Below are 25,384 nucleotides of genomic sequence, written 5' to 3' on the forward strand. Positions count from 1 at the left end.
TAGATACTAAAACCTGCACACTGGGGCCACATAGAGAGAAAGGAGATCTTTCTATAGGCTGGGGAGGCAGGACCTCCAGGTTTGCAGAAAACCCCAAGAAGGTTTTTTTTTAAGTTGTTGAGTTTAAATCCTCCGAAACACAGGCATGCGGTCCACCCCTGTCAGCCCAGCTTCATTTATCTTCTTTGCTGTGGAGGAAGTAGATGGAAGGCCAGGAGGCAGGTGGGTGGCAGAGGTGTGGGAATGTCAGCCCTCACCACCTGAGCCACAGAGGCAGCAGTGGTGCAGGTAGGCAGAGGGGAGGAGCAATAGGTGTTGCCCCTCTCACTGCTGTTTGAGCCATGAGACAGCGGTGATGAGCCACACTACCAGCCCCTCCTCGCTGTTTAAAATCTGGAAAGGTGGCAAGGAGAGCATGAGTGGGAAGGATGAGAGACTCCATTGCCCTCCCCCCCTCGCTACCGTATGAGCTGCAGAGGCAGGGCTCATTTTGAGGGGGAACGCGCAGGAACGCAGTTTCGGCAGTTCCACAAAGAGGCCTCGCCCACCTGACTTTTGGCCATTTTGGGCCGGTTTCAGCCTGGATTGGGGCCGAAACGGCCTGGATCGAGCCTCTGACGGGTGGTGGCTCACTCTCCCACTCAGCAGCGGCCCAATCCTAACCAATTTGGGTCCCTTTTCGGCCATTTTCAGCCCCTTTTTGCCATTTTGGGCCCAATTACGGCCCTGAATGGCCAGGATTGGGTCCAAAGCAGCCTTCTGCAATTTCCAGAAGGTTGGCGCTTCAAATTCAGCAAGGTTTGGGAGACAGCAGAATCCTTTTGCTTACATAAATGTCAGGGTGTGCCCTGGCTCATCCTTGCTGGAGGACTCCTTGGAAGATGGAGACCCCACAAGGGAAGAAAAGTATCCTGATAACAGACTCACATAGGTAGCAGGCAGGGGCAAATTCCCAAGCTGTCAGAGCAGGAGAAATCACGGTTCCAAGGTTCAGGCACAGGTTAGACAGCACTTACAGCTTCGAGTCCAAAGGGGTTATTCTTGAACCAAGTCCACAATAGCAAGCCGAGGTCAGAGATGAGGGAATCAGTTCCAAACACCAGCAGCATGGCCCCTTTGATACAACCCAAGATTGAATTAGCCTTTTTTGCCACCGCATCACGCTGACTGCTCATATTTAGTTTACAGTCCACTCTTACCCCAAGATCCCTTTCACATATACTACTGCCCAGAAGTGTATCCCCCATCCAGTATTTGTGCTTCCCATTTTTGTGACCCCGATGTAATACTGTGCACTTGTCTTTGTTGAATTGCACCCTATTCACAGCTGCCCACTTCTCCAGAGTATTCAGGCCTTGTTGAATTTTAATTCTATCTTCTTGGGTGTTTGCTACTCCTCCCAATTTGATATCATCAGCAAATTTAATGAACAGCCCTTCCACTCCTTCATCCAGATCATTGATAAAAATATTGAAAAGTACCGGGCCCAAAACCGAGCCCTGCGGCCCCCCACTGGACACCTCCCTCCAATCTGATGAAACGCCGTTAACCACCACTCTTTGAGTGCGGTCCTCCAACCAGTTCCCTATCCACCGAACTGTCCTATAGTCCAGTCCACAGTCTTCCAGTTTGCCCATCAGAATGTCATGGGGGACCTTATCAAAAGCTTTACTGAAATCCAGATAAATCACGTCAACAGAGTTCCCCCGATCCAGTAAGGTTGGTCTGGCAAGATCTGTTAGGAACAAAACCATGCTGACTTCCCCGGATCACTGAGCAGTCTTTCAGATGCTTACAGATTGATCCCTTTAAAATCTGTTCTAATATCTTCCCAGCAACAGAAGTCAGACTGACCGGCCTGTAGTTTCCCGGGTCATCCTTCTTCCCTTTCTTAAAGACTGGGATAACATTCGCTCTTCTCCAATCTTGTGGCACATCCCCAGTCCTCCAGGAGGCCTTGAAGATGAAGGACAGGGGTTCTGCAAGTTCTCTAGAAAGTTCTTTCAACACTCTTGGGTGCACCTCATCCGGCCCAGGGGATTTGTATTCATCCAGTGCAGCCAGATGCCTCTCCACAATCTCTCTGTCAATGTCAATTAGCCACTCAGGTCTCCTGCCACATTTTCTACTATCTCTAGATGTGCCTGAGTTCTTCAGGGAGAAAACAGAGGCAAAAAAGTCATTCAGCTTGTCTGCTTTTTCTCTGTCCTGCATCAGAGTTTCTCCATCTACGCCCAACAGCGGTCCAATTGCCTCTTTTACCCTGTGTTTGCTTCTCACATATCTGTAGAAGTTTTTCTTATTGTAGCGAGCCCTCCTGGCCAGACCCAGCTCGTACTGAGCTTTGGCCTCTCTGATGGCTGATCTGCAGTACCTAGTAACCCTCATCTACTCTTTAGAGGTCTGTCCTTCTCTCCATTTCCTGAACATTTCCTTTTTCTCCCTTAGCTTATTCTGGAGCTCTCTGTACATCCACATTGGTTTCTTGGAGCCCTTACCATGTTTCCATCTTGCTGGGATAGTGAGGGCTTAAGCTTGCAAAAGCTCGTGTTTGAGAATGGCCCACCCTTCACTCGCTCCTTTCCCTTCCAGCACACTCCCCCACGGAATGACTCTCATCAAGCCTCTGAGTTCATCGAAGTTGGCCCTACGAAAATCTAACCTACGAGTCTGGCTATGAACTTCCTTGGCCCCCCACTGCAACTAGAATTCAAGGAGGACATGACCACTTCCCCCTAAGGTCCCCACCACCTTCATCTCATCTACCAATTCTTCCCTGTTGGTTAATATCAAGTTTAGTATGGCTGAGCCCCTTGTAGCTTCCTCCACCTTTTGAAAAAGGAAGTTATCGGCCAGGCAGGTCAGGAAATTGCGTGATTCATGATGCTTTGCTGAGCCTGTCTCCCAGCACACATCGGGGAAGTTGAAGTCACCCATAATTACAAGGTTCTGATGTCTGGATACTCTACCAATCTGTTCAAAGAGGGCAGCATCTGTTTCTTCTCGTTGGTCAGGTGGTCTGTAGCAGACTCCAACAATAATACCCTTTGTCCTTCCTCCCCTTATTTCTACCCATATGCTTTCCACTGGGCTGTCCGCCCCATTCTCTATAACTTCTTGACAATCAAGCCCTCTCCTCACATACAACGCCACTCCACCCCCTCTTCTACCCTTCCGGTTTTTCTTGAACAACTCGTACCCATCCACTAGCACATTCCAGTCATGGGAACCATCCCACCAAGTCTCAGTAATTCCTACTATATCGTAGCCCTCTGTTTGCAATAGAAGCTCAAGCTCTTTCTTATTGCCCATACTTTGGGCATTGGTATATAGACACTTGTAGCCTTGTACCTTTGTTTGACCTGTCCTACCCAGGTGGGTCTCCACTGTTTTCACTTCGTCATTGAAATCACCATGTCGATCGTCCCCTGCCCCGTGCGGCATCAGTTTAAAGCTCTCCTCATGAAGTTCTCCAGGTTCTTTCCAAACGTTTTCTTCGGCTTCTGTGGAACTCTAAAAAGATTTAAACACAGTTTTCGTGTTTATTGGATGTTGGATTTATCTCTCTGAAGATTCAGTCTGACTTTGATGACCTGATTGTATGTTTGTGTGTGCTGTCAAGTTGCAACTGACTTACGGTGGTCCCTTCAAGGGGTTTTTGAGGCAAGTGAGGAGCAGAGGTGGTTTGCAATTGCCTTCCTCTATAAACCAGCCCCAGTCTTTTTGGTGGTGTCCCATCCGAGTGCGGACCTGGCTTGACCTTGCTTAGCTCCTGAAATGTGACAAGGTGGGGCTATACCATGCTGCTTTCTCAATGACCTGATTGCTGTGTCTTAAATTTGTGTCTCCTGTACACCTGATGCAAGTAGGGAGTCACCAACCTTTTCTTTAATGAGAGCTGCGTCCGAATCATAAAAATTATCCTGAGCTACTCCCCCTCCCCACCCGCATCACTTGGCTTCCTACCAAGTTTTGTTCTGTCCTAGAAACAGAACAGACAACAACCCGGAATTAGCAGCAGCGCAGAGAAAAATCCTGTGAAATAAAGGCTTTAAAAGCTATCTATAAGCTGCTCTGTAGCAGCTGGCGAGCTGCATGTTGGAGATTCCGGTACTAGGGGATATTTATTGAATTTAGTTCATAATAATCCTGCAATTTTCAATGTTTTTAGGTTTTGTACCTGTACTAGGATTCAGCTATGGGAATTTGTGCCCTCCAAAGAAAGAATGTGGAATTTGTGATGGTCCCAGGTCTCTTCCTGGCAATGCCACTCCTTGCCATTACTCCAGGGTGGGGGGCAACAACACCAATTTCGGCCACCAACAAATCTGAAAAGGTCTTGTCTAGCTCTCTGTCCCCGTATTGCTGTTTTAATGCTTTCCGTGTTTCTCACCTCATTCATACTCTCTATCCTAGGGGTGAACTACTGCACTTTTGTGGCGAAGAGATGGTTAGATCGCCTGCTGCCCCTCCCTTTTACTGTCCTTTGGAAAGTAGGACTGAGTAGGTGGAGCGTATTTACAGAGATCAGGGTTACAGCGTGGAAAATATTTAAAAGTTTATATTGTTTACGAACTATTAAATTCTTCATAAACAATATGAAAAAATTATATTGTTTATGAACAATTAAAAAGGGCACAGATGGTCTGGAAAGTGTAAGGCTGAGCACGGATAAAAAGAAACTGAAAATACGCAAGCCACTAAACTCTATACCCAGGGCTCATTTCGAGGGGGAACGCACAGGAACGCAGTTCCGGCTGTTCCCCAAAGAGGTCACATGTCAGGTGGCCCCGCCCACCTGACTCAGCCATTTTGGGCCCGTTTCAGCCTGGATTGAGGTCAAAACGGCCTGGATCAGGCCTCTGACGGGTGGTGGCCTGATCCTGACCATTTTCAGCCCCTTTTCAGCCATTTTCGGCCCCTTTTTGCCATTTTGGGCCCAATTTCAGCCCTGAATGGCCAGGATTGGGTCCAAAACAGCCAGAATAGGTGATGTCAAGGGGGTGTGGCATATGCAAATCAGTTATACTAATGACACACTTCCGGTGATGGCACGAGGCGTGGCATATGCTAATGAGTTATGCTAATGAGTTCCTCCAGCTCTTTTTCTACAAAATGACCCCTGTCTATACCTATCCTAATGATGTTGTTGTTCAGAGAATTTATAACCTCTCCTTTGACACTCTGTCCTGCTCTGGGGTTCAGTTCTGATCCTCCTGTCCCCAAAGGGAGAAAATCAAGTCTTGTCTTTCGGCTGTCCTCATCTCTGTCCCTTTGGATTAGACTTTCTAGCAGAGGTGTTAGATTTTAAACCTTTTGTTTGACTCCGGCCAGACTCTGTAAGCGTGGGACTGTTCTGTGCTGGGGGCTTGACTTATCACCTGGCACCTATCCTTCTTTGCCAGCTATGAACTCGGAGCTGGGTTCCATCTCAGAAATAAAATTCGCTCCCAATTCTAGAATGGAGGGCGTTTCTCCATACCAGGATTTGCTTGAACTTGCTTTTTCAGTGACAAGGAAATTTGTCATGACCCAAGACAGATGTAACCTGAGTGTCAATCATTGATGCAACTAACCCAATGGGTTACAAGAAACAAGAAGTTGGACGAGATTAGAGAACTGTTTGGTCTGATCCGGCCCAGCCGCTCTTATGGATCAAATTTTCAAATAGCCGGTATCAGTAATCCGTAATATGTCTACAGGACTTGTTGACTGACCTGGATCTCTTCATTTTATAAAAATGTGATCTAATACAAGTTGAATTTGTAAAATTCATCCAGTTTTATGGCGGGTCGGAGGTTCTGCCTCCTGTTTGGCAGGGGACCTATGAAGCTGCAGTGCTGTTCCCCGTTTGTGATCCTTTTAACTGGGAGATGCTCAAAGTCAAAACTGGGACCTTCTTTGTGTATGCTCCGTCCCCGACCACCTCTTGCCTGTCTCCATTTGAAACTGACTACCCGGCTCTCAGACCTCGGTCCGGCTCCCTGACTCTCCTCTGCTCGCGCCCCTGATGGACAGACTCCCCGGCTCGTGACCTCGGCGTGTTTTGGACTCTTGCTCGCAGGCCAGCGCTCAGCTCAGCCTCCGCCCCAGTGGGAGCCCTAGCCCTGACCGTGACAAGGAGTGTGTAGGCGGGGAAATCTGGAACCTTTTTGCTGCTCCCATTGTGTTCTTCTTGCGCGCGCTTCGTAGCAGGTCAACTTGGGCTTCAAATTGGCCTGATTTGGCCCATTTGGGGCCCAAAGTGGCCTGTGGCAAAGCATGGGAGCTCTCTCAGGGCAACACAATGATGTGACTCTTGGGAAGTGACGTCATCGCGTGGCCCCAGGAGTGCATACGGGAGGCCTATTCCCGCACCTTTTCCCCACCGGCCAGGCTAGGCGTGGTAGGGGACAGAGGATAGACGTGGAGGATTCCCCCACCCCCACTGGGGAATGGGATCCCTGCAGAGAGATCCATTTCCTTGGAGGAAATGGCGGCTTCAGCGGTGGACTCTATAGCGCAGGGGTGGCCAAACTTAATTTAAGAGCCACATAAAATAAATGTCAGATGTTTGAGAGCCGCAAGACATGATGCATGGAAGTGACCTCAGATGAAGAGGCAGGTTTGGGGGAGTGTCCTGAAAGTGACATCACAGGAAGGGGTGGAGTTTTGGTGCAGAATGCTGGAAGTGACATCATCAGAAGGGGTGGATCTTGGGAAGATCCACCACCTGACCTTTGACTTGGAAGTGACATCACAAAAGTGATGTCACATCCTTGCTAGGCTTCACCCCTGAAGTCCCCAGGTATTTTCTGAGCCAGACCTGGCAACTCCAATATTTTTATTGACAATATGAAAGTCATGGAAAGAGAGAAGGAAGGGAGGAAAAAAGGAAAAGGGAGGGAAAGACATGGAGAGAATGAAAGAAAGGGAGGGAAATAAACTAAACTAAAATAAAATGTATGGCCACAGCGATACTCAGATCTCTGGGAGCCGCACAATATGTCTAGAAGAGCTACATGTGGCTCCCGAGCTGCAGTTTGGCCACCCCTGCTATAGCGTTATATCCACCTGAAGTCCCTTCCCAAACCCCACCTTTTCCAGCCTTGCTCCAGGAATTTCCCAACCCAGAGTTGGAACCCCTACATGGGTCTGAGCTGAATGGAGCCTGAAGGCACATTTGAGTTAAAATTGCTCCAGGTTTGTTTTAGTGTCCCAATTCTTCTCCCAAATCTCTAAGAGAGACGTAGGGGGTTGGGAGTTGGAAATGCTCTCTGCTTCCACCAGATTGGTAGGGTTCAGTGTGGAGTCACCGGGCGTATCTCTATTTTTGTTTCACTCTCCATTAAATTCAGCCCTGGGTCAGAAAGAGTAGAGAAACGTGCAAGTTTTCTGGCTTTTCTATCGGGATGTGTATCTGGAGTAATCTACTCCTCAGGCAGTGTCTAGATGGGGTTCTGTGGGTTGTGTCATTTAATTTGCATCACAGAGGTTTTGCAACACGAGAAAGGGATTTTGTGTTTTCCCCAAGCTCTAGTACTTGAAATGCGACTGCTCTGAGGCTGGAATGCAAGGTGTTGTGGGGAACACATGGTTGGCGTAGAAAACAGAAGTCTGTGGTCATTATCTTCCCCCAGTAGTGTCTCTTGAAGAAAGCCGACAGGAAGAAAATTGATTCATTTGAAATGTGGTGCTGGAGGAGAGTTCTGCGGATACCACGGACAGCCAAAAAGACACATAAGTGGGTTCTAGTTCAAATCAAGCCTGAATTCTCCTTAGAAGCGAAAATGACAAAACTGAGGCTATCGTACTTTGGTCACATCATGAGAAGACAAGATTCTCTGGAAAAGTCAATAATGCTAGGAAAAGTGGAAGGCAGCAGGAAAAGAGGAAGACCTAAAACGAGGTGGCTGGACTCAATAAGGGAAGCCATGTGCTCCAGTTTGCAAGATCTGAGCAAGTCTGTTAATGATAGGACGTTTTGGAGGTCTCTCATTCATAGGGTTACTCATAACACACACATGATTCCGCACACATCGGATAATGCACTTTCAATGCACTTTATCAATAGTTTAAGGTGGATTTCGTTCCAAATCTATAAAAATCCGTTCCAAATGATCTATAAAGAGGATTGGAAGTGCATAATCCAACGTGTGCGGAATCACCAACTGTGGCCATTTCCACACATGTTAAATAATGCACTTTCAATGCACTTTAGCAATGCTTTGGGCGTGGATTTTTTTGTTCCACACATGGAAAAGCAGTTCCAAATGTTCACTAAAGAGTATTGAAAGTGGATTATCCAACGTGTGTGGAAGCAGCCACTATCTCTTGATACAAAACACATTATATGAGGCCATCTTGTTGTGGTTTTCCTTTCCCACCCTTGCAACAGGTAGTCAGTGGAGTAAGAACTGGGGAAGTATGCAATGCATATTTCCTTGCAGTTCCTTTTTCTATTTACTTCCTTTATATCTCGTTTCATTTATACCCCGCTTTTACTACATTTACACCCCCAATGGCTTACAAAATCACCCCCGTCTCCATTTTATCCACACAACAACCCTGTGAGGCAGGTTAGGCAAACAGGATATGACTGGCCCAAGGGTCACCCAGTGAGTTTGCATGGGAGAGCAGGGATTTCTCCTAGATCCTAGTCTGACATTCGAACCACTACATTTTCAGAGGTTCCAGTAACACTTGAGTTCTGGCCTATTTTTTAGAGAGCCAGTGCAAGACAGTATGTTTGTAATAGGCTCTGGGACTAGCCTACCTCACAGGATTGTTGTGATAAAATGGGGGTGGGAAAGTCATGTACACTGTCTTGAGAAAGAGCAAGGTTCAGGCCCAGTAGCACCTTAAAGACCAACAAGATTTCCAGGGTGTGAGCTTTCGAGAGTCAGAGCTCCCTTCGTCAGATACAGCTATCCTGACAAAAGGGAGTTTTGACTCTCGAAATCTCAACCTCTTGCTCTTCTACTACAAATCAACATGGCTACCCACCTGAAACTGTCATGAAGAAGAGTGGGATAAAAAACGGGGACAGATAGATAGATGGATCAGTTCCTTTTATCCTCTAGAAAACTACTTGATGACTAGAAGCCTTAATCTCATTCTTGCTCCTGCAATTCAGCCAGGTCTCGCCATCCTTCAAGAATTCAGATCTTTTTTGCCCACTTCCACTCAGCGGAAGCTTTATGGAAGAATATCCCCTTTGCACATGACAAGTCCTGGATTCAGTGTCTGCCTCTTATTTATTTATTTATTCATTTAAAATTTCTATTCCGCCCTCCCCGCGAGCCATCTCAGGGAGGATAACAACATATTAAAATACAATAAAAATTCATCTCCATTAAAACAACAGCGTATTAATACACATTTAAAACAGGATGATGGACAGCCTTCCACAGGGAGGGTTAAGATTTTATACACCCCTTTTTTCAGGCTGGCGGAGGCCCAGCTTCATCCATATGCCTGGCGGAACAACTCTGTCTTGAAGGCCCGGTGGAAGGATAGTAAGTTCTGCCGGGCCCTGATTTCAGCAGACAGAACTAGAGACCAAAGACTTCACCAATATGTTGCCTTTTGTCTTATCTGTTGCTTTTAAGGGTATGCTTCTATGTACTACCTGTTGCTTTAAAGTATGGTCCTACTATGTTGTTTAATGTCAGTCTTACAATTGCTTATGCTCTGTCCCAGCATTTCTTCAACTCTGTATTGAATTTTTGCTACGGTTATGTCTGTGTAAACTTGCATTTATTTAACCTATGGCATTGTTTATTGAAATATCCTCGATACTGACTGTACGAATCTCACACTATGTAATTTGCCTTTAGTCTCAGGGCCAAGCTACACATGACGAATGACACTTGAACGGCAAGTGGATTTAGTGGAGGGCAAGTGAACAGGGAGAAATACACTTGCTGTTCAAGTGTCATTCGTCATGTGTAGCTTGGCCCTCAGTGAGAAATTTCGGCGGACTATCAATGGCATAAAATAAATAAGAAATGGCATTTGCCTGGTAATAAAATCATGATCCCTAAACACACAATAGAGGGGGCTTGGATGGCTTCGCAACGGGTGAAACCGGCTCCCTTCCGTGAACCTCCCTGCATGCCTCTGCTTTATGCTCGCCTAAACTCACTCATCTTTCGGCGGTGTGTGTGTATATGCAAAAGAGCTGTGGCTCAGTGTTAGAGCGTCTGCTGTGCACGTAGTGGACAGTCCCAGGATGAATTTCCGCTGCTTCCCTATGGTGACGGTGAAAGAGCTGCTGCCAGTCCGAGTAGGCAATAGTGACGTTAATAGGCCAACAGCCTGACTCAATGTAAGGGAGCTCCCTGTGTTTGTGTATATATATTGTGCAAAAGGAGAACATTGTTCTCCACCCCCCTCCAGCTGCTGCTGCTTGCCGATGCAGCATGTATTGTATGTGGTGTTGGGAGACGTGTAATTACGTGTGTGTGTGTGTGTGTGTGTGTGTGTGTGTGTGTGTGTGTGTGTGTGTGTGTAACAACTCGTACTTTTATGCAGACTTGGAAAGATCATCCTGGCTGGCTTCAGTGTGTCGATTTGGCTATCTGCATGGGCGGGCTTTCATTTTGCTATCATATACGGTGATTTCTGTGCTGCGTTTCAGTTAAAACACACACACACAGGGCTCATTTCGAAGGGGAATGCACAAGTACGCAGTTCTGGCAGTTCCCCAAAGAGGTCACATGTCAGGTGGCCCTGCCCACCTGACTCTCGGCCATTTTGGGCCCGTTTTGGCCTGGATTGGAGCCGAAACGGCCCAGATCGGGCCTCTGATGGGTGGTGGATCACTCTCCCACTCATCAGTGGCCCGATCCTGACCATTTTGGGCCCCTTTTCAGCCATTTTCAGCCCCTTTTTGCCATTTTGGGCCCAATTTCGGCCTGAATGGCCAGGATTGGGTCCAAAACAGCCAGATTAGGTGATGTCAGGGGGTGTGGCATATGCAAATCAGTTATACTAATGACACACTTCTGGTGATGGCAAGAGGTGTGACATATGCTAATGAGTTATGCTAATGAGTTTCTCCAGCTCTCTTTCTACAAAATGACCCCTGTATGTATATATATAAAATGTTCTGAGAGATGAAGTTTGGATCCTGGCTTGCTGGAAGGGAGCCTGGTTGCTGCCTTTGGCCCCTGTGAGTAAGGATCTCTCAGCTGGAGGTGGATCTAAGCACAATGGGGTGTCACTGCCTCTGATCTTGCTGGTGGCATTTGGGAGCTAATCCCTAAACCTCAGAAGAACCGTGATTCTCACCGCATTTGCTAGCCAGCACAGCCTTCACTGCAGTTAACCAATAAGTTGCGAGAGTTTTTTTTGTGCTTGCAGGTGAGTAAACCTGTTCAACTTAAGGTTTTTAACAAAAGAGCACCCCTGGGATCTTTGGGACAGATTCTCAAAAGGCTGTGTTTAGTGTCCAAATCCTGGGCAAATGTAGAATCGTAGGATTCACAGAAATTGGCTTACAGCCTTGATTATTTTTGGAGACAGCATTTGCAGTACGTTTTATGAAGGAATCTACCCAGTTTATACTTGTGTGGTTGGTTGCCATGGGTGAGTAAAAACTGTCTCCAGGCGATCAGGGAGGGAAGTTCCATTGAAATTCTATTTTGTTTTTCTTTCTGGGCAATAAATGACCTCTATGGGTATGTGTTAGGAAAGCTATGTACCACAACTCTGTGTGTGCAAACCCTTTCTTAGAAGAGGAATTTCCTCCCTTCTGATATAGGAGAGGAGGCATTCCTCTTCCAAGTTGGTGGCAGAGGCACTCCTTCCTGTGTGAGAATGAAATGAATGCCTTTTCCTAGGTACAATTTACCACCTTGTATTTTAAAAATACCTTCTTGCATTTTTAAAAATAAACATTTTCTTGTAAAAAATGTTGTCCAGTGAATAGAGGCGTGCCTTTTTATTTGCTCAGAATTTTTTTAGCTTATTAATATACCTTGCGTCCCTAATAACAATAATTTAAAAGCTTGACTATTTCTGCTCCTCCTTTTAGGTTGTTCCTCAAAAAACAAGATTCTTGAAGTGCTTTGGGAACATTCTTTGATTGCTCAGCTTCTAAATAGACATTTTGTACCAGTGGTTTATGTGTTCTTCTAATATTTACACCCCCCGCCCCCACCTCAGTTTTCAGCCTTGTTGCTTCATATCGCAGAAGGCAAAGAAGTCAGGTTTTTTTAAAAGGGCGTGTAGAAGCATGACGGACTCAGCAGTGACAGGAGGTTATGACACGGACAGGGTGTAGAAAGGAATGTCGCTAGACCTAGAAAAGGAAGTGATATGAAATATAGAAAGAAGGCGTGTGAGTTAGCTGTGCAGATTAACTCCCCCAGGGCCAGAGGACAGGAACGGCGATGAAGGGACTGTGCAAGGGCCAAACGGCTACTCAGGAGCAGAGGACTAAAGGGCAGCAGGTGGGTGATGAGTTAAAGCTTCCTCCTGAATTCTGCTGGTTCCCAAATCTCCTGTTTTCTTGCTGGGTGAGACCTTCGGTAAACTCTCATTTCCGGGGGTCCTCTTTGCACCTGTGGTGGGAGAATGATGCATATTTAGAATTAGATTGGCCTGGAAGCTCTTCCCGCTTTCAAATATCCAAAACTCTGCTCCCCATAGATCAGCCCCTCGCCAGGAATACCAAGCGAGACGACGACGACGACGATGTGTGCGTCTGCAGAAAGAGTTGGGAATTTGCTGAAATTCTTTTCCTCCTCTGCTGGTGGGAATGTCCTTCTGCCGGCAGAAAATAAGCTTGGGATCCAACCCTATAATAACAATTAAATGATGTTGTTATTCTTTGTGATATTTAGATTTCCTCCTTGGCAATAGCCGCGTGGCAATGAATAGAAAAGCTATTTCGGTCTTTTGTTTCGGCTTAAGCCGCTGCCGATTTTGTTTAAATCATTTGGGGCAGTTTCCTGACATGCGGTTCTATGCAGAACGTGCTGCTTAGCATCAGATTTGTGCATATCCAAAGACAAACGTGTGCAGTTCTGAACTGGTGGTCAAAGAAAAAGGAGAAAGTAAGTAAAAAAACAGATTTCTGTATTTGGCAAACGTGGAGCAACATATATCCTTTAAAAATGTTTGATCTCGTGTGATTTTAAACCCTCCAGATACCATCTTGGTCCTGTCCTAAGGTCTGGGTTGGCCATGGAGTACGACTCCAGTTATTCAGTACGTAGGGTTGTCCAACCTACAGGTCGTGGCTGGGGATCTCCTGGAATTACAACTGATCTCCAGGCCATAGAGACCAGCCCCCCCTGGAGAAAACGGCAGCTTTGGAGGGTGGACTCTATGCCATTATACCTGCTCCTCTCCAAACCCTGCCCTCTCCAGACTTCAACCCCAAAGTCTCCAGGCATTTCCCAACCTGGACCTGGCACCCCTGAAATGGCACTCTTTGTATGTTCAGAGGCATTATGTTGCTGGAAAAGTTCCATTGAATGTTAATGCATTGGCCAGTTGGGGAAAGGTAGGGTAATCATTTTTAAAAATAAATAATTTTTCTTTAGGCCCCCTCCTCTGTTAAGTCTCACATTGTTTGTTTGAGCATCAGGTCATGTTAATTTGTAAGTTGCTTACAGTATTTTAAGGGAAGTGGATATTGCTCTAGGATTCCCCGCTCTGCTATGGATCTTGCTCGGTGACCTTGGCCCAGTATCTCAGCCTAACCCACCTTCCAGAGTTTCATTTAATCCATGAGGGACCAATGTTGTTAATTTAAGAATCCACTCGACCTCTGTTTTCAATATCACTTTATTCTTGCGGCATTCAGATTTGAAAACAGCCCAGAAGATTTAAAATCTGTTGAACTATGGTTGGGTTCTAAAAAGTGTTGAACCAGGGGGGTACATATAAGTAAACATAGAATATACACTGCCCTGTGAGAGCAAGATTCAAGAAGAGACTAGCCAGATTCCCAGGGTATGAGTTTTTGGAGAGTCAAAGCACTCTTTGTCAGATACAAGAACTCTTTGGCTCTTGAAAGCTCATACAGTGGAAATCTAGTTGATCTTTAAGGTGCTACCGAGCCTGAATCTAGCTCTCTTCTCCTACAGATCAACATGGTTACTTGCCTGAAACTTTCCTATGAGAGTTAGACGTGGTGAAGTTTAGAACGAATCGTTTCTTGTCATTTGGTTTGATGAAACTTTTAACAGTGCTTGTGAATGTGCAGAAACAAAGAGTTTCCTCAAGATCACAACCGAATATGTCGGGAATTTACAGGCTTATACATGCTGCTCTGTACCAACTGATCTTTCAAGTTGGATGTTCTTTTGAATGAAATAATTAGGTTTTCTCGGCACACATAGAAACATTGTACAGTATGTTCCAGTTTCTATATATGCTGTTCTTAAGATCTATTCTTATTTGAATCAAAAAGAGTCCAGTAGCACCTTTAAGACTAACCAACTTTATTGTAGCATAAGCTTTCGAGAATCACAGTTCTCTTCGTCAGATGCATGCTTCGTCAGATGCATGCTACAATAAAGTTGGTTAGTCTTAAAGGTGCTACTGGACTCTTTTTGATTTTGCTACTACAGACTAACACGGCTAACTCCTCTGCATCTATGCTTATTTGATTGAAGGTTAGGTTACTTGTAGGTATCCCAAAGTTTGTTGGCCCCTCACGGGTTAAATTAAAGCCTTGAAATGCTACCTCTTACATGAGATAAAAGACTGAATCAGGCCAGCATACTTCACTCTGAAAAACTGTTGTTTGGGGAATTTCCTGATACATTATCAGGAAACGTTATCTTGATAACTTATCAGGAGACAGTTTGGTGTAGTGGTTAGAGCACGGGACTCTAATCTGGAGAGCCGGGTTTGATTCCCCACGCCTCCGCTTGAAGCTGACTGGGTGACCTTGGGTCAGTCACAGCTCTCTCAGAGCTCTCTCAGTCCCACCCACCTCACAGGGTGATTGTTGCTGTGGAGATAGTAATAGCATACTTTGTAAACCGCTCTGAGTGGGCATTAAGTCATCCTGACGGGCAGTATATACATCGAATGTTGTTGTTGTTATTATTACTACATTATATGGGCTACATATATATATTCGGAGATCCATGTCTCCATTTTTGCATTGCACCTGCATTATATTTGTAATATTCCGTGGTTTTGTGTTTCTGGTTATACCGATATGCTCTGCACATGCTCTGGATTTAACTGTCTTTTAAACTCTGTTTTTAATTTTTTAAAAATACAAACTCTGTTTTTAATGGTACAATATTTTCTGTTGGTATTCTGGGGTTGCCAACTCTAGGTTGGGAAATTCCTGGAGATTTGGGGAGGGCCAGGTTTGGAGATGGGAGGGGCCTCAGTGTGGTATAATTCTGTACCATCCACCCTCCGGAGCAACTGTTTTCTTCAGAGGGAACTGATCTCTGTTTTGTTCTCTGATTATCTCTGAATTTTGATCTTGCATTGGTCTAAAATGGCTTCTGACAAGAGCCATTTTAGCAGCCTTTTAAAAGCATGAGAGCTATCCTATGTGTTCCTAGTTCCCAAAGAGTATTCCCTTCACCAGATTTTAAAAAATAATAAATCTATCATAACCAGATTTAACAAACAATGAAACAAAAATCGGCAGAGGCCATATTATAGACCAGACATAGAAAAGGAATGGCTATAAAATATGAAGATCTTTCAGACGCAAGGGGGAAGTAGTGCTCTTTACAATTTCAGATTTCACTCTAGGGGAAAAAAAGTTTAATATCTACACATCTTTGTTTGAAACTATCTATCTGGCTGTTTAGCATCTCGGAAGGAGAACTCCCTATTAATTACGCTCTTCAGTTCTCTAACTCCCAGTTTAACCTGGTCCACCAACATCACATCCCTTTAATTGTAGAACCTTGAGGGAAAGAATTTTATTACTTTAAAAGATAGTATTTAATGTAAATGGGACTCTTCTCCCCCCCCTCCCCCCGAAACTTATGAAGCTTTATTTACAAATCAACTCTGTTTTGTTATATTTTCCTCTGGCAGCATTCTTCTAGCATTTGCCAGATTCTCTCTCAATAGCCACTTGTTCCAACCCTTTTACTATTGATCCAACTGGACCCTGTGATTTTCAGCCTTTCTTAAAATGACTTAAACACCCATGTAGATATAATCTAAGTCTTCAGTTTTAAGATTCCCCCCCACCCCAGCTTGTTCTCTCTTTCAAAACCATTTAATGAAATAATAGGGAAAATATATGTTCAAATGATTACAGAAGAAAAACAAAGCATTTTCATTGCTCAAATGGTCCCCCGTTTCTGGGCTGGTCCCAAATCCATGTTCAGTCCAATGCTAACTGTGGGATACTTTGACACTGTTCAGACCAAATATTCTGCCTGGACTAGTCAAACAAACCTCGATTGATTGACTTTGGCAGCCGGATGCAGAACGTTCTCTCTAAAGCTGTGTGTCATTTTTAAGAGCTCACTTTGGGCCTAGCAAGGCCTGCGATAAGGTACAGCTTACCAGTTAGGATTTACCCATATGTTGGCCTATACTAGGGTTACCAGGTCCCTCTAGTCCCCCGGCGGGGGACTGGGAACATGGCACTCACCCTCTGTGGCGTCCAGCATCTCTTCTGCACACAAGTTTCCCAGGATATAAGCTTTCCTGTCGCTTTGTCAGATAACAAATGAGGATGAAGATCCACCAGCTGTTATCTCCAGGTTAGAAGTAGGATTGCCAGGTATCCCTCACTTCCCGTCGGGAGGGTGGAGTACCTTGGACTTCCCTTGTGCCTAGCATGTGGTCTTCCTTTGCGCGTGCACCCCAGAGCCAGTGTGATGATGTCACCACGTCGGCTGCGCAAGCACTCCCGCTCTCCGCAGGGGGCTGATTTGGCCCGTTTGGGCGCGAAAGTGGTCCCAAATGAAGCATGGAAATGCTCCTGCAGGCGGTGTGACAACGTCACTTCCGGAAGTAATGTCACCATGTCAGTTGGGAGCGCGTGTGCGTACCCCTGGGAGTTTGCCCGCCACCAGCAGGCACCTGGGAACCCTAGTTAGAAGGTAGGAAGAGTATGACCAACGTGGCCCAGTTGAAGTCAAGATGCAGAGGCACAATGCAAAACCTGGTTGGCTAGAGCTTGGTTACAGCTGAGGAGATATGCGTAGAGGTGGGGAATACAGAAATTAGCATCTATAACAAAGTAAGAATCCTATGTCCCTATCAGGTGCAGTTTGGTTTTAAGAGGTAATAGGCGTTCATTCTCATTTGTATCTGATGAAGTGAGCTTTGACTGTCGGAAGCTTATGCCCTGGTAAGGTTTGCAGGTCCTTGAGGTGCTGCTGGGCTTGAGCCATGTTCTGCTGCTACAGACTAATACGGCTACCCGCCTGAAACCTATTGTATACCCTACTGTTCTGCCCAGGGTAGCCAGGTCCCCTTACCCTCCTGGTGGGGGAGACAACCCAGCACTCATCTTCTCTGTGTTCCTGTTATGGCCCAGTTTGGACTCAGTGAGGGTGAGGTCTCCTCCGGAGGAGAGGAGCCTCGTGTAGCCCGCCAGGACTCCTCAGGAGAAGAAGCGTTCTGCGTAGCCAGCCCTAGCCCTGACTCAGCAGAAGCTGGTGATCAGGAGCAACAGCTGCTGGCTGATCAGAGCTTACAGCCAGCAGCCGAGGCACCAGCACCCTCTGGCCCCAAAGCCACAGGGGAAGCTCAGCCAGGGACATCCAAGGCTACAGGTGCAGCACAGCCAAGGGCCTCCACACACACACACACACCCACACCCAGGTTCACCCACGCCCAAAGAACGCCGCAGGCAACGCCAGAGATTGGAACTGCAGGAGAGACGGCGCAGTGCTCATCTCCTGAGCCGACGCCAGCTGCTGGAGAGCGATGATGAGTAGCATCAGGATGGATCCCCAGCAGCTGGCTGAAAACCACGCCTGGCTATAAAAGCCAGTCTGGAGAAACTGCCAGGCGTGGAAGCAACGTGTCGATTACCTGCAACCACTTCCTGGTTCCTTGCATCTTGCTCTGGCCTGCATCTTGACTTGATACCCTCGTGCTCTGACCTACGGACTGGATTTGGCTTGGCTTTTGGATCCTGGACACACCCCTGGCATTTACCTTGTGCTCTGACTACAGACTGGACCCGGCTTTTGAATCTTGAACACTCCTTTGGCTTCGTGTTAGTGCTTGGGCTATCAGCTTGGGCGGGCCCAGCTCATGTCAGTTCCTCTCGCAAAACACCTGTGTAGTGACATCACTTCCAAATGACATCATTGTGCAGGTGCTCGCGCGTGCTTTGAATTGGGGCGATTTGAGCCCGCAACAGGCCTGATTCAGCCCGTTTGGGCCAGCCGCTGTGAAATGTACATGTGCTCTTGGGGCTGTGTGATGATGTCAGAGTGTCATTGTCATGCTGCCCCGGGAGGTCTGTCCCCGTGTCTTTCCCACACACCGGCCAGGTAAGTGGAAGCAAGGGGCAGAGGGTAGGAGCAGGGGATCTTCCACCCCCACCTGGGGATCTGGGATCCCTAGTATGGCCCCATGGAGACCCATAGTGGCATACCATCTCATTCTCCCCTCCTCCATGTTATCCTCTCAATGAGGTGAGGTCGGGTAGGCATGCAGTCATATTTTGGTGTGTGTGTTCTGCGCAGGTTTTGACCTTGCTGTAGACGTCTCCTTACTGTAATTTTTAAAATGTGCTTATATTGAAAAGCAGTGGTTTAACTTTGACCCACAGGGAACTTACTTCTAAGCTACCCCGAACGCCACCGCCAGCCCACAGGCAGAAATCCCCTCTGTCCCATCCTGTTACGCTACCTAAAGCCAACCTAAACATCATACTTCTAAAAAAAATACATGATTTGTTCTACCTTGTGGGCTCCATCAGGTGATAAGGACCACTAGATTTCACCCCTCCTCCCCAGATATGCAGAAAAAAGTTATTTGTAAATCAAGATTTGGATCGAGGAGGAGATTTGGATCAGGAGAAGTTTTCCCAATTGTTTATCCCATGCTTCTTTGCTCCCCCTACCCCTCGCCGATGTTTGGGTCAAGTCAAACAAGCAACTGCTTGGGGCAGCGCGATCGGGAGGACACTTGGCTGCCCTCTGGCCATCAGAAGCCTGGAGGGGGCAAGCATTGCCTACTGGGTCCACCTGGGTGTGGCCCAAGCGGAGCCCTCTGGGCAATGCCTTTGGGTGCCAACTGGTGGCAATGCCAGAGGAGGCATATAGAGAGGCAGCTAACCTCTGCATGTCAGTGCTGGGAGGAGGCATTAGAAGAAGACATCTATTAAAAGTCCCTGGCCCTAGGGAGGCCTGCCTGGCGTCGACCAGGGCCAGGGCCTTCTCGGTCCTGGCCCCAGCCTGGTGGAACGCTCTGTCTCATGAGACCAGGGCCCGGCAAGACTTGTTAACATTTCACCGGGGCTGTAAGACGGAGTTGTTCTGCCAGGCATATGGTTGATGCTAGGCGGTGCTCCCCCCTAGGCGGGGTGGGTGGGTTTAAACCATATGCCCTCCCACGCAATGTCGTTGTCCATCTTTTTATACTTTTGTTCTGGGAAGAACTGCTGTATGGAACATCCAAATCAAATTATGTGCTGCCTTGTTCCTTTGCTCTGTGTGTGTGTGTGTGTGTTTATATAATGTTTTAAATTGTGTTGTTATCCACCCTGAGCCCACTGATGTGGGGAGGGCGGAGTATAAATCCAATAAATTAAATTAATTCTTTGACCTGTTCGTTTGGCCCTCCGGGATGCCAAACAAGATGAGCCCTCCAGGATGCCAAACTAGATGGGCCACTGGTCCGATCCTGCGGGGCTCTGCTTACGTTCCTATGGTTGTGCCTCATGGGGGGAGACAAAATAGCTTGAGCCAGCCTTGCAATCTGCACAAGTTGTTATGTATTTGTTTATTTATTAATTTTTATATTTATACCCTGCCTTACATTTATACCCTGCCTTACATTGTTCTCTTCTCCGTTTATTGCTATTGTACAGAGAAAACCTGGATCCAGGCAGTTCGGCTTGGGCAGAGTATGAATTGAGAACCGTATGGGGGGAATTTGGGGGAGAGGGCAGATAAATGAGGTGGGGCTTACAGACTGAACTTGCTTATGTCTGTCTGCTTGGGTGGGAGTGGGGGTCCGAAATTGCTTGGAGGAAATGTCCTTGGACAACATTTCTGCACCTCCGGATCTCAGATACGCGTAGGACGGAGGCTGTCTTGGATTACGGGGGGAAAGAGTCCAGCACCAGCACATTCTGGCCTTCCGCTGACTCATGAGTAATGTTATGCCGGACAATACAATTGCTTCCTTGTCCGTCAGTAGCATGTGTGGTTTGCATGCCCTAGGAGGCTCACTTTATCCCTACCTCCTCCCCGGTTTGTGGCCTTCCGGATATCAGTGAAGCCCTTTTATTCTGGAGGGAGTTCGGTAAACGGATCCCCCGATCTATTTTTTATCTGATTGTTGATTTTGTATTTTACTTTTTGGGTCATTCCTTCTGCTTCTTTGTTGCTGCTTTTTTGACCAATTGTAATCATTACTCTTGTTTTCAGATGTTTCTTTTGTGTTTTGTAGGGGTGGTTGGGTGTTTTTTTTTTTTTTGCAAAATGGGTTTAATTTTTATTGTTCTTCGCATGCTGCCTTGAATACTATTTGAGCATGCAGGCAGTATTGGCATTCTCTAATTAAAAGACTTTTAAAAGTTTCAGCAAGTGCTTAGGCAGTGAACCATTTATCTGGTGGAGAAGGGGTGTATGCTTCTCCCCCCTCCAAATCAAGTGGATATTCCATGCAGAAATCTGCCTGTACCATTGCCCGATTAGCATGGTTCTCTCCATTCTGAAAATTACACAAATTGGACTACTGAAACTTAGTCTTTATATTTACACAGGTGAAGTCACATCCTTTCTTTTGCGGGGATTCCCTAGCATTCTCCGACTGGAGACACTAGCCTAACATCTTTCTTACTCCTGCAGGCGCGAAGCTCTTCCCCCTACCTCCATCTTTGGAATTCAGTGCTGTGCTGACCCCAAGAGAGTAACTGGTGAGACGATGCCATCCAAATGGACCAGCTTGCTCGGTTGGTGGTTCCTCTTTCTCCAGATGGTGCACGGAGTGACAGGTGAGGACAGCACGTGCGGCATCCATGTGAGATGTCAGTGGAAGAGCATATAGATGCAATGACAAAAGGACTGGAGGAGGGTAAGAGAAGCCGAAGGGGGAATGAAACCAGAGGGGGCCTTGGTAACACTTGGTTTGGTAGTGGTACATGTCAAAAAGGTCTCAAGATTGTAGTCTATTACAAGCCAAACGCGAGTTGGCAGCTGCCGAGAAAAAAGGCGGATGCGATTTGGGGCTGCATCAATAGAAGCACAGTGTCCAGGTCACAAGAAGGAAGGGTTCCACTCTGCCGTGGGCTGGTCAGACTTAACCTGCAGTCCTACATCCAGTTCTAGTTCCAACTCTTTAGGAATGACGGAGACAAATCAGTAGAAGAGGACAGCAAAGATGGTTGGTGGCCTGGGAAACATGAGGAAAGGTAAAAGAACTTACTATGTTTAACCTGGAAAAGAGAAGACTGGGGTGGGTGGGTGTGATTTCTTCAGATATCTGGGCTGCTCTAGGGAAAAGGGCAAACGTTTGTTCTCTCCAGCTCCAGACAGCAAGAGTAGATCTAGCAGTCTTACGACGCATTATGAATTTCCACCATGTCGGGTGTTTTGGTCTGGAGGTAGCGGGTCCATACCACATCGGTTTTAGCATGTTTTTAATCTCTTCCCATACCAACCCAACCATCACATATGTTCCCCTGGTTGTGGTATTCACCTGTACATAGTAGAACACTGGTTTACACCTGACAGCTCGTAATGATTATAACTTTTTCACACTATTCCATCTCGTGCGAGAAAGTCTTCACGTCGCTGTCACGTAGGTACAGAGAGAGACGTATGACGATGGACAAGCCATTGGGGAATCGTCAACCCTGTAACTTGAAAAAGAAGAGTGGGCCCCCACTCTTAATTATTAGTGGAAGGTAGATGTCAATGGAACATTAAGAGAAAGTACCTAATAAATAGAACAATTCATCAATAAAGCCAGTTACCGAGGGGTGGGGATGGGACGTTCCCTTTTTAGAATCTTTAAGCAGAGGCGGTGGAAACACTTGAGCTCTGGCTTTCCCGTACAAAGCAAGAGGGATCAAATGACCTGCTCAGGCACCTTTCTGCCCTGGAAAGGACCTGGAAGGTAGCTTGCAGAGCGCTGTGGTGGCAACAGGTCTAGGCAAGTGCCGGGTTTGTTCTTCCGTTGGTCTAGGAGAATGTACTGCACTTTGCCGTTGCCTCCTTTAAGTCCCTCACGCCTCGTCGTAATAAATTATCAAGGCGAATGTCTATCCTTTAAAAAAAAAAACCACTTCCAGTATTCACTTGGATCTGCTGATGGATAATTTAGAAGTCGGGTGTGCAAAGGCCAAAGCCTCATAATTTTTATAGGGCTGTCTGGCTGTTTTGGTCCCGAGTCTAGATCCATCAGAGGAGAGCAGCCACCGGTGCGCCGAGTCAGGAAGCTGGCTGCCACGCAGGTTCCTTTGTGTACGTGTCCTCAGCTCACGAGCAACCTGCGACGTAGGATCGGCTACTCTGTTGGGCTCCGGGACCTGTAGATCGGGTCTTGCCTCTTTACTCCACCATCAAGTTTTGACCCATTTGGAAATCCCCCAGGTGTGGTGCTTTGGGCTTCTTTTCTACCCACGGGTATCTTTTTTGTTTTTCTTGATGGCTTCATTTCCTCTCAACAGTATTCCCACACACCACCTCCTCCGCTGCTTTCTTCCCCACCCCACCTTGCCCGGCTTCCTCTCGTTCCTGCCGCAGATGCACTAGTAAAGTTCGTAATCACTCACAAGCCCGTCTGCCTTCTCTGAAAAATCTTGTGTCAATTCCAGGTTGTGCAAGGGTTTTTCCCTTGCCACATTTGCGAGGGAAATGTTCTGGGTTTTTCCCTCGCCGCATTTGCAGTGGAAATATGATGCCTCCTCATTTGCTCCCTTCAGATCCATTTCTTTAGCACAAATCTTTAGGGCCAAAACACATTTGGCATTGGCAAACATGCCCCTGCTCCCTTAAATGGCCCTTGGGAGCTGCTATTTGCTGAACTGGAGCAAACCTACAGGCAAGCTGAAGAGGAACTGTAGTTGCCCAGTGGGGCAAATAGATAGATCTGTGGGACGATGATGAACATTTTTAAAAAGAAAACTTCCCATTTAATTGGGGAGAAGGGCACATTTTTCAGTTGGTCTAAAGCTTTTCTACTAAAAAATCGCAGCCTTATTATGAACACCTGATCGCCTATGGCAACTGAGAATTGTCGGCAGGTGACCAAGTGAGAAACCTGCACAGAAATTGATCTTTTGAGTGTACCAATGACAAAAAATTAGGTATAGGGGAATGGATAGACTAGTAACTTCTGGCAAATCTGTAATTTGGAATTATAGATTCCAGTCCAGGGACAACAGGAGGGAACAGTTACCTTCCTACTTGTAAAATCAAAAAGAGTCCAGTAGCACCTTTAAGACTAACCAATTTTATTGTAGCATAAAATTGGTTAGTCTTAAAGGTGCTACTGGACTCTTTTTGATTTTGCTACTACAGACGCTGTTGGGAACAAGACACTGGAGTGCAGCAATTCTGATAAACAATTGAGAGGAATTTATGGAGTTCAGGCTCTCCATTACTGTCAACAGTGGTAGCTAAGAATGGGCATAGGCAGTCTGCCAGATGCAGAAGACAAGCTTTTGTGAGATGTTTGGTTCTGTAGCTCCTTGGCTAACAGAGTTATTTGCTTTTGTGAGTTTTGTAACTGCCCAAATTTGTAATTGCTTTCCATGCCTTGCTTTTGTGAAATTTGTAACTGTCGAAATTCGTAATTGCTTTTCATGCCTTGCTTTTGTGAAATTTGTAATTGCTGAAATTCGTAATTGCTTTCCACGCCTTGCTTTTCTGAGATGTTTGGTGGTATCTGATTGGCTGTAGTTCAAAAAGAGGTCACAAAGCTTAGTGAACGTTAGTCTAACCTAGCAGGGCTCTTCTTATATTCTTAAGTCTCAAAATATCCTGAGCTACCAAAAAAAAAGAGTAATAATTTGTAGGTTGTAGGTTTAGAAGACAGATAAAATGCTTGAGTTTGTGAGGCGAGAGATAGAGCTGGTCCCTCAAATTCACCCGGGTTGCTACTTTTCCAGGGTAGTTGGATTTTAGGACCTCAGAGCATAGGCTTTGATGCAGAAGATCTCAGATTTGGTCTTGCGTAACCAGTTAAAAGGATTTCATCACGTGCTGGGGAGGGGGAAGTAAAGCAGCTTCCTATGAGGCTGTAATTCAGTGGCAATTAGGGTTGCCAGCCTCCAGGTGAGGCCTGGAGATCTCTTGGAATTACAACTGCTCTCCAGGCCACAGAGATCAGTTCCCCTGGAGAAAAGGGCTGCTTTGGAGGGTGGATTCCCTGGCATTATAACCTGCTAAACTACAGCCCCTCCCCAAACCCCATCCTCATCAGGTTCCACCTCCCAAAATCTCCAGGTATTTCCCAACACACAGCTGGCACCCCTAGTGGTAGTAAACTTGCTTTGCAGGGGTCCCAGTTCAATTCCCTCACCCATAAGAGCTTCACACAGTAGGGCTAGGAAAGTTCTCAGTCCAAGATGGCAGACAGGCCAAGCAGGACAGTACTGAGCTAGATGAAGACAGCTGCATATGTACACAAAAGTGGTTATATGCTTGAGCCCCCATGCTTGGAGTAATCTGATTTTTCTCTTGCACATCTTCTAATCCCATCCAGGTGACCGTCCCTGCAACCGGAAGTATTTTGGCCGTGATTCCATCGTGTGTGTGTGCAACAGCACATACTGCGACACCCAAGCCCCTGTCTCCGTCCCACCGGTCGGTTTCTTCATCAAGTATGAAAGTGGCAAGAGCGGAAAGCGGCTGGCACGGAGCCAAGGGCTGTTTCAGGACAGATCTTTCCAGCCAGGTATCTGCTTTTGCTAGGTGTGCATGAGCAACCTGAAGCACTTCAAAAATTAAGGCTTAGGTAAAATGGCAGCAAGACTGCAGTTTCGTAATAACAACAGACCAATGGAAAGAAAGCTGGTCATCAGAACTACTTAACTCTCAAGAAACTGATACTAGACTCTCAAGAAACCGATACTAGACTCCAAACATACAACCATTTTATCATTGAAAAAATTACGGACAGCCTACAACAAACATATATCCTAAATCAACTTCATTTTTAAAATCATCATCACCATTTGATTTATATACCACCCTTCAGGACAACTTAACACCCATTCAGAGCAGTTTACAAAGTGTATTATTATCCTTATGAC

General features: G+C 46.4%; 1 protein-coding gene across 3 annotated transcripts in view; it reads left to right on the plus strand.

The window, feature by feature from the left end:
- LOC129329083 (lysosomal acid glucosylceramidase-like) overlaps positions 1–25,384 on the plus strand; it is a 58,201-nt gene that overhangs the window by 14,499 nt on the left and 18,318 nt on the right. For 2 of the 3 annotated variants that reach the window (XM_054978505.1, XM_054978520.1), the window contains exons 1-3: positions 12,365–12,437; positions 20,973–21,118; positions 24,835–25,026. In XM_054978505.1, the coding sequence (XP_054834480.1) occupies positions 21,049–21,118; positions 24,835–25,026 (262 nt within the window). In that variant the 5' untranslated portion in view covers positions 12,365–12,437; positions 20,973–21,048. Of the gene's footprint in view, positions 1–12,364; positions 12,438–20,972; positions 21,119–24,834; positions 25,027–25,384 lie in introns of those variants that run through there. The other variant, XM_054978513.1, reaches the window with a different exon arrangement.

This window comes from Eublepharis macularius, chromosome 1 (assembly GCF_028583425.1).
Source record: "Eublepharis macularius isolate TG4126 chromosome 1, MPM_Emac_v1.0, whole genome shotgun sequence".
In the NCBI taxonomy this organism is placed as follows: Eukaryota; Metazoa; Chordata; class Lepidosauria; order Squamata; family Eublepharidae; genus Eublepharis; species Eublepharis macularius.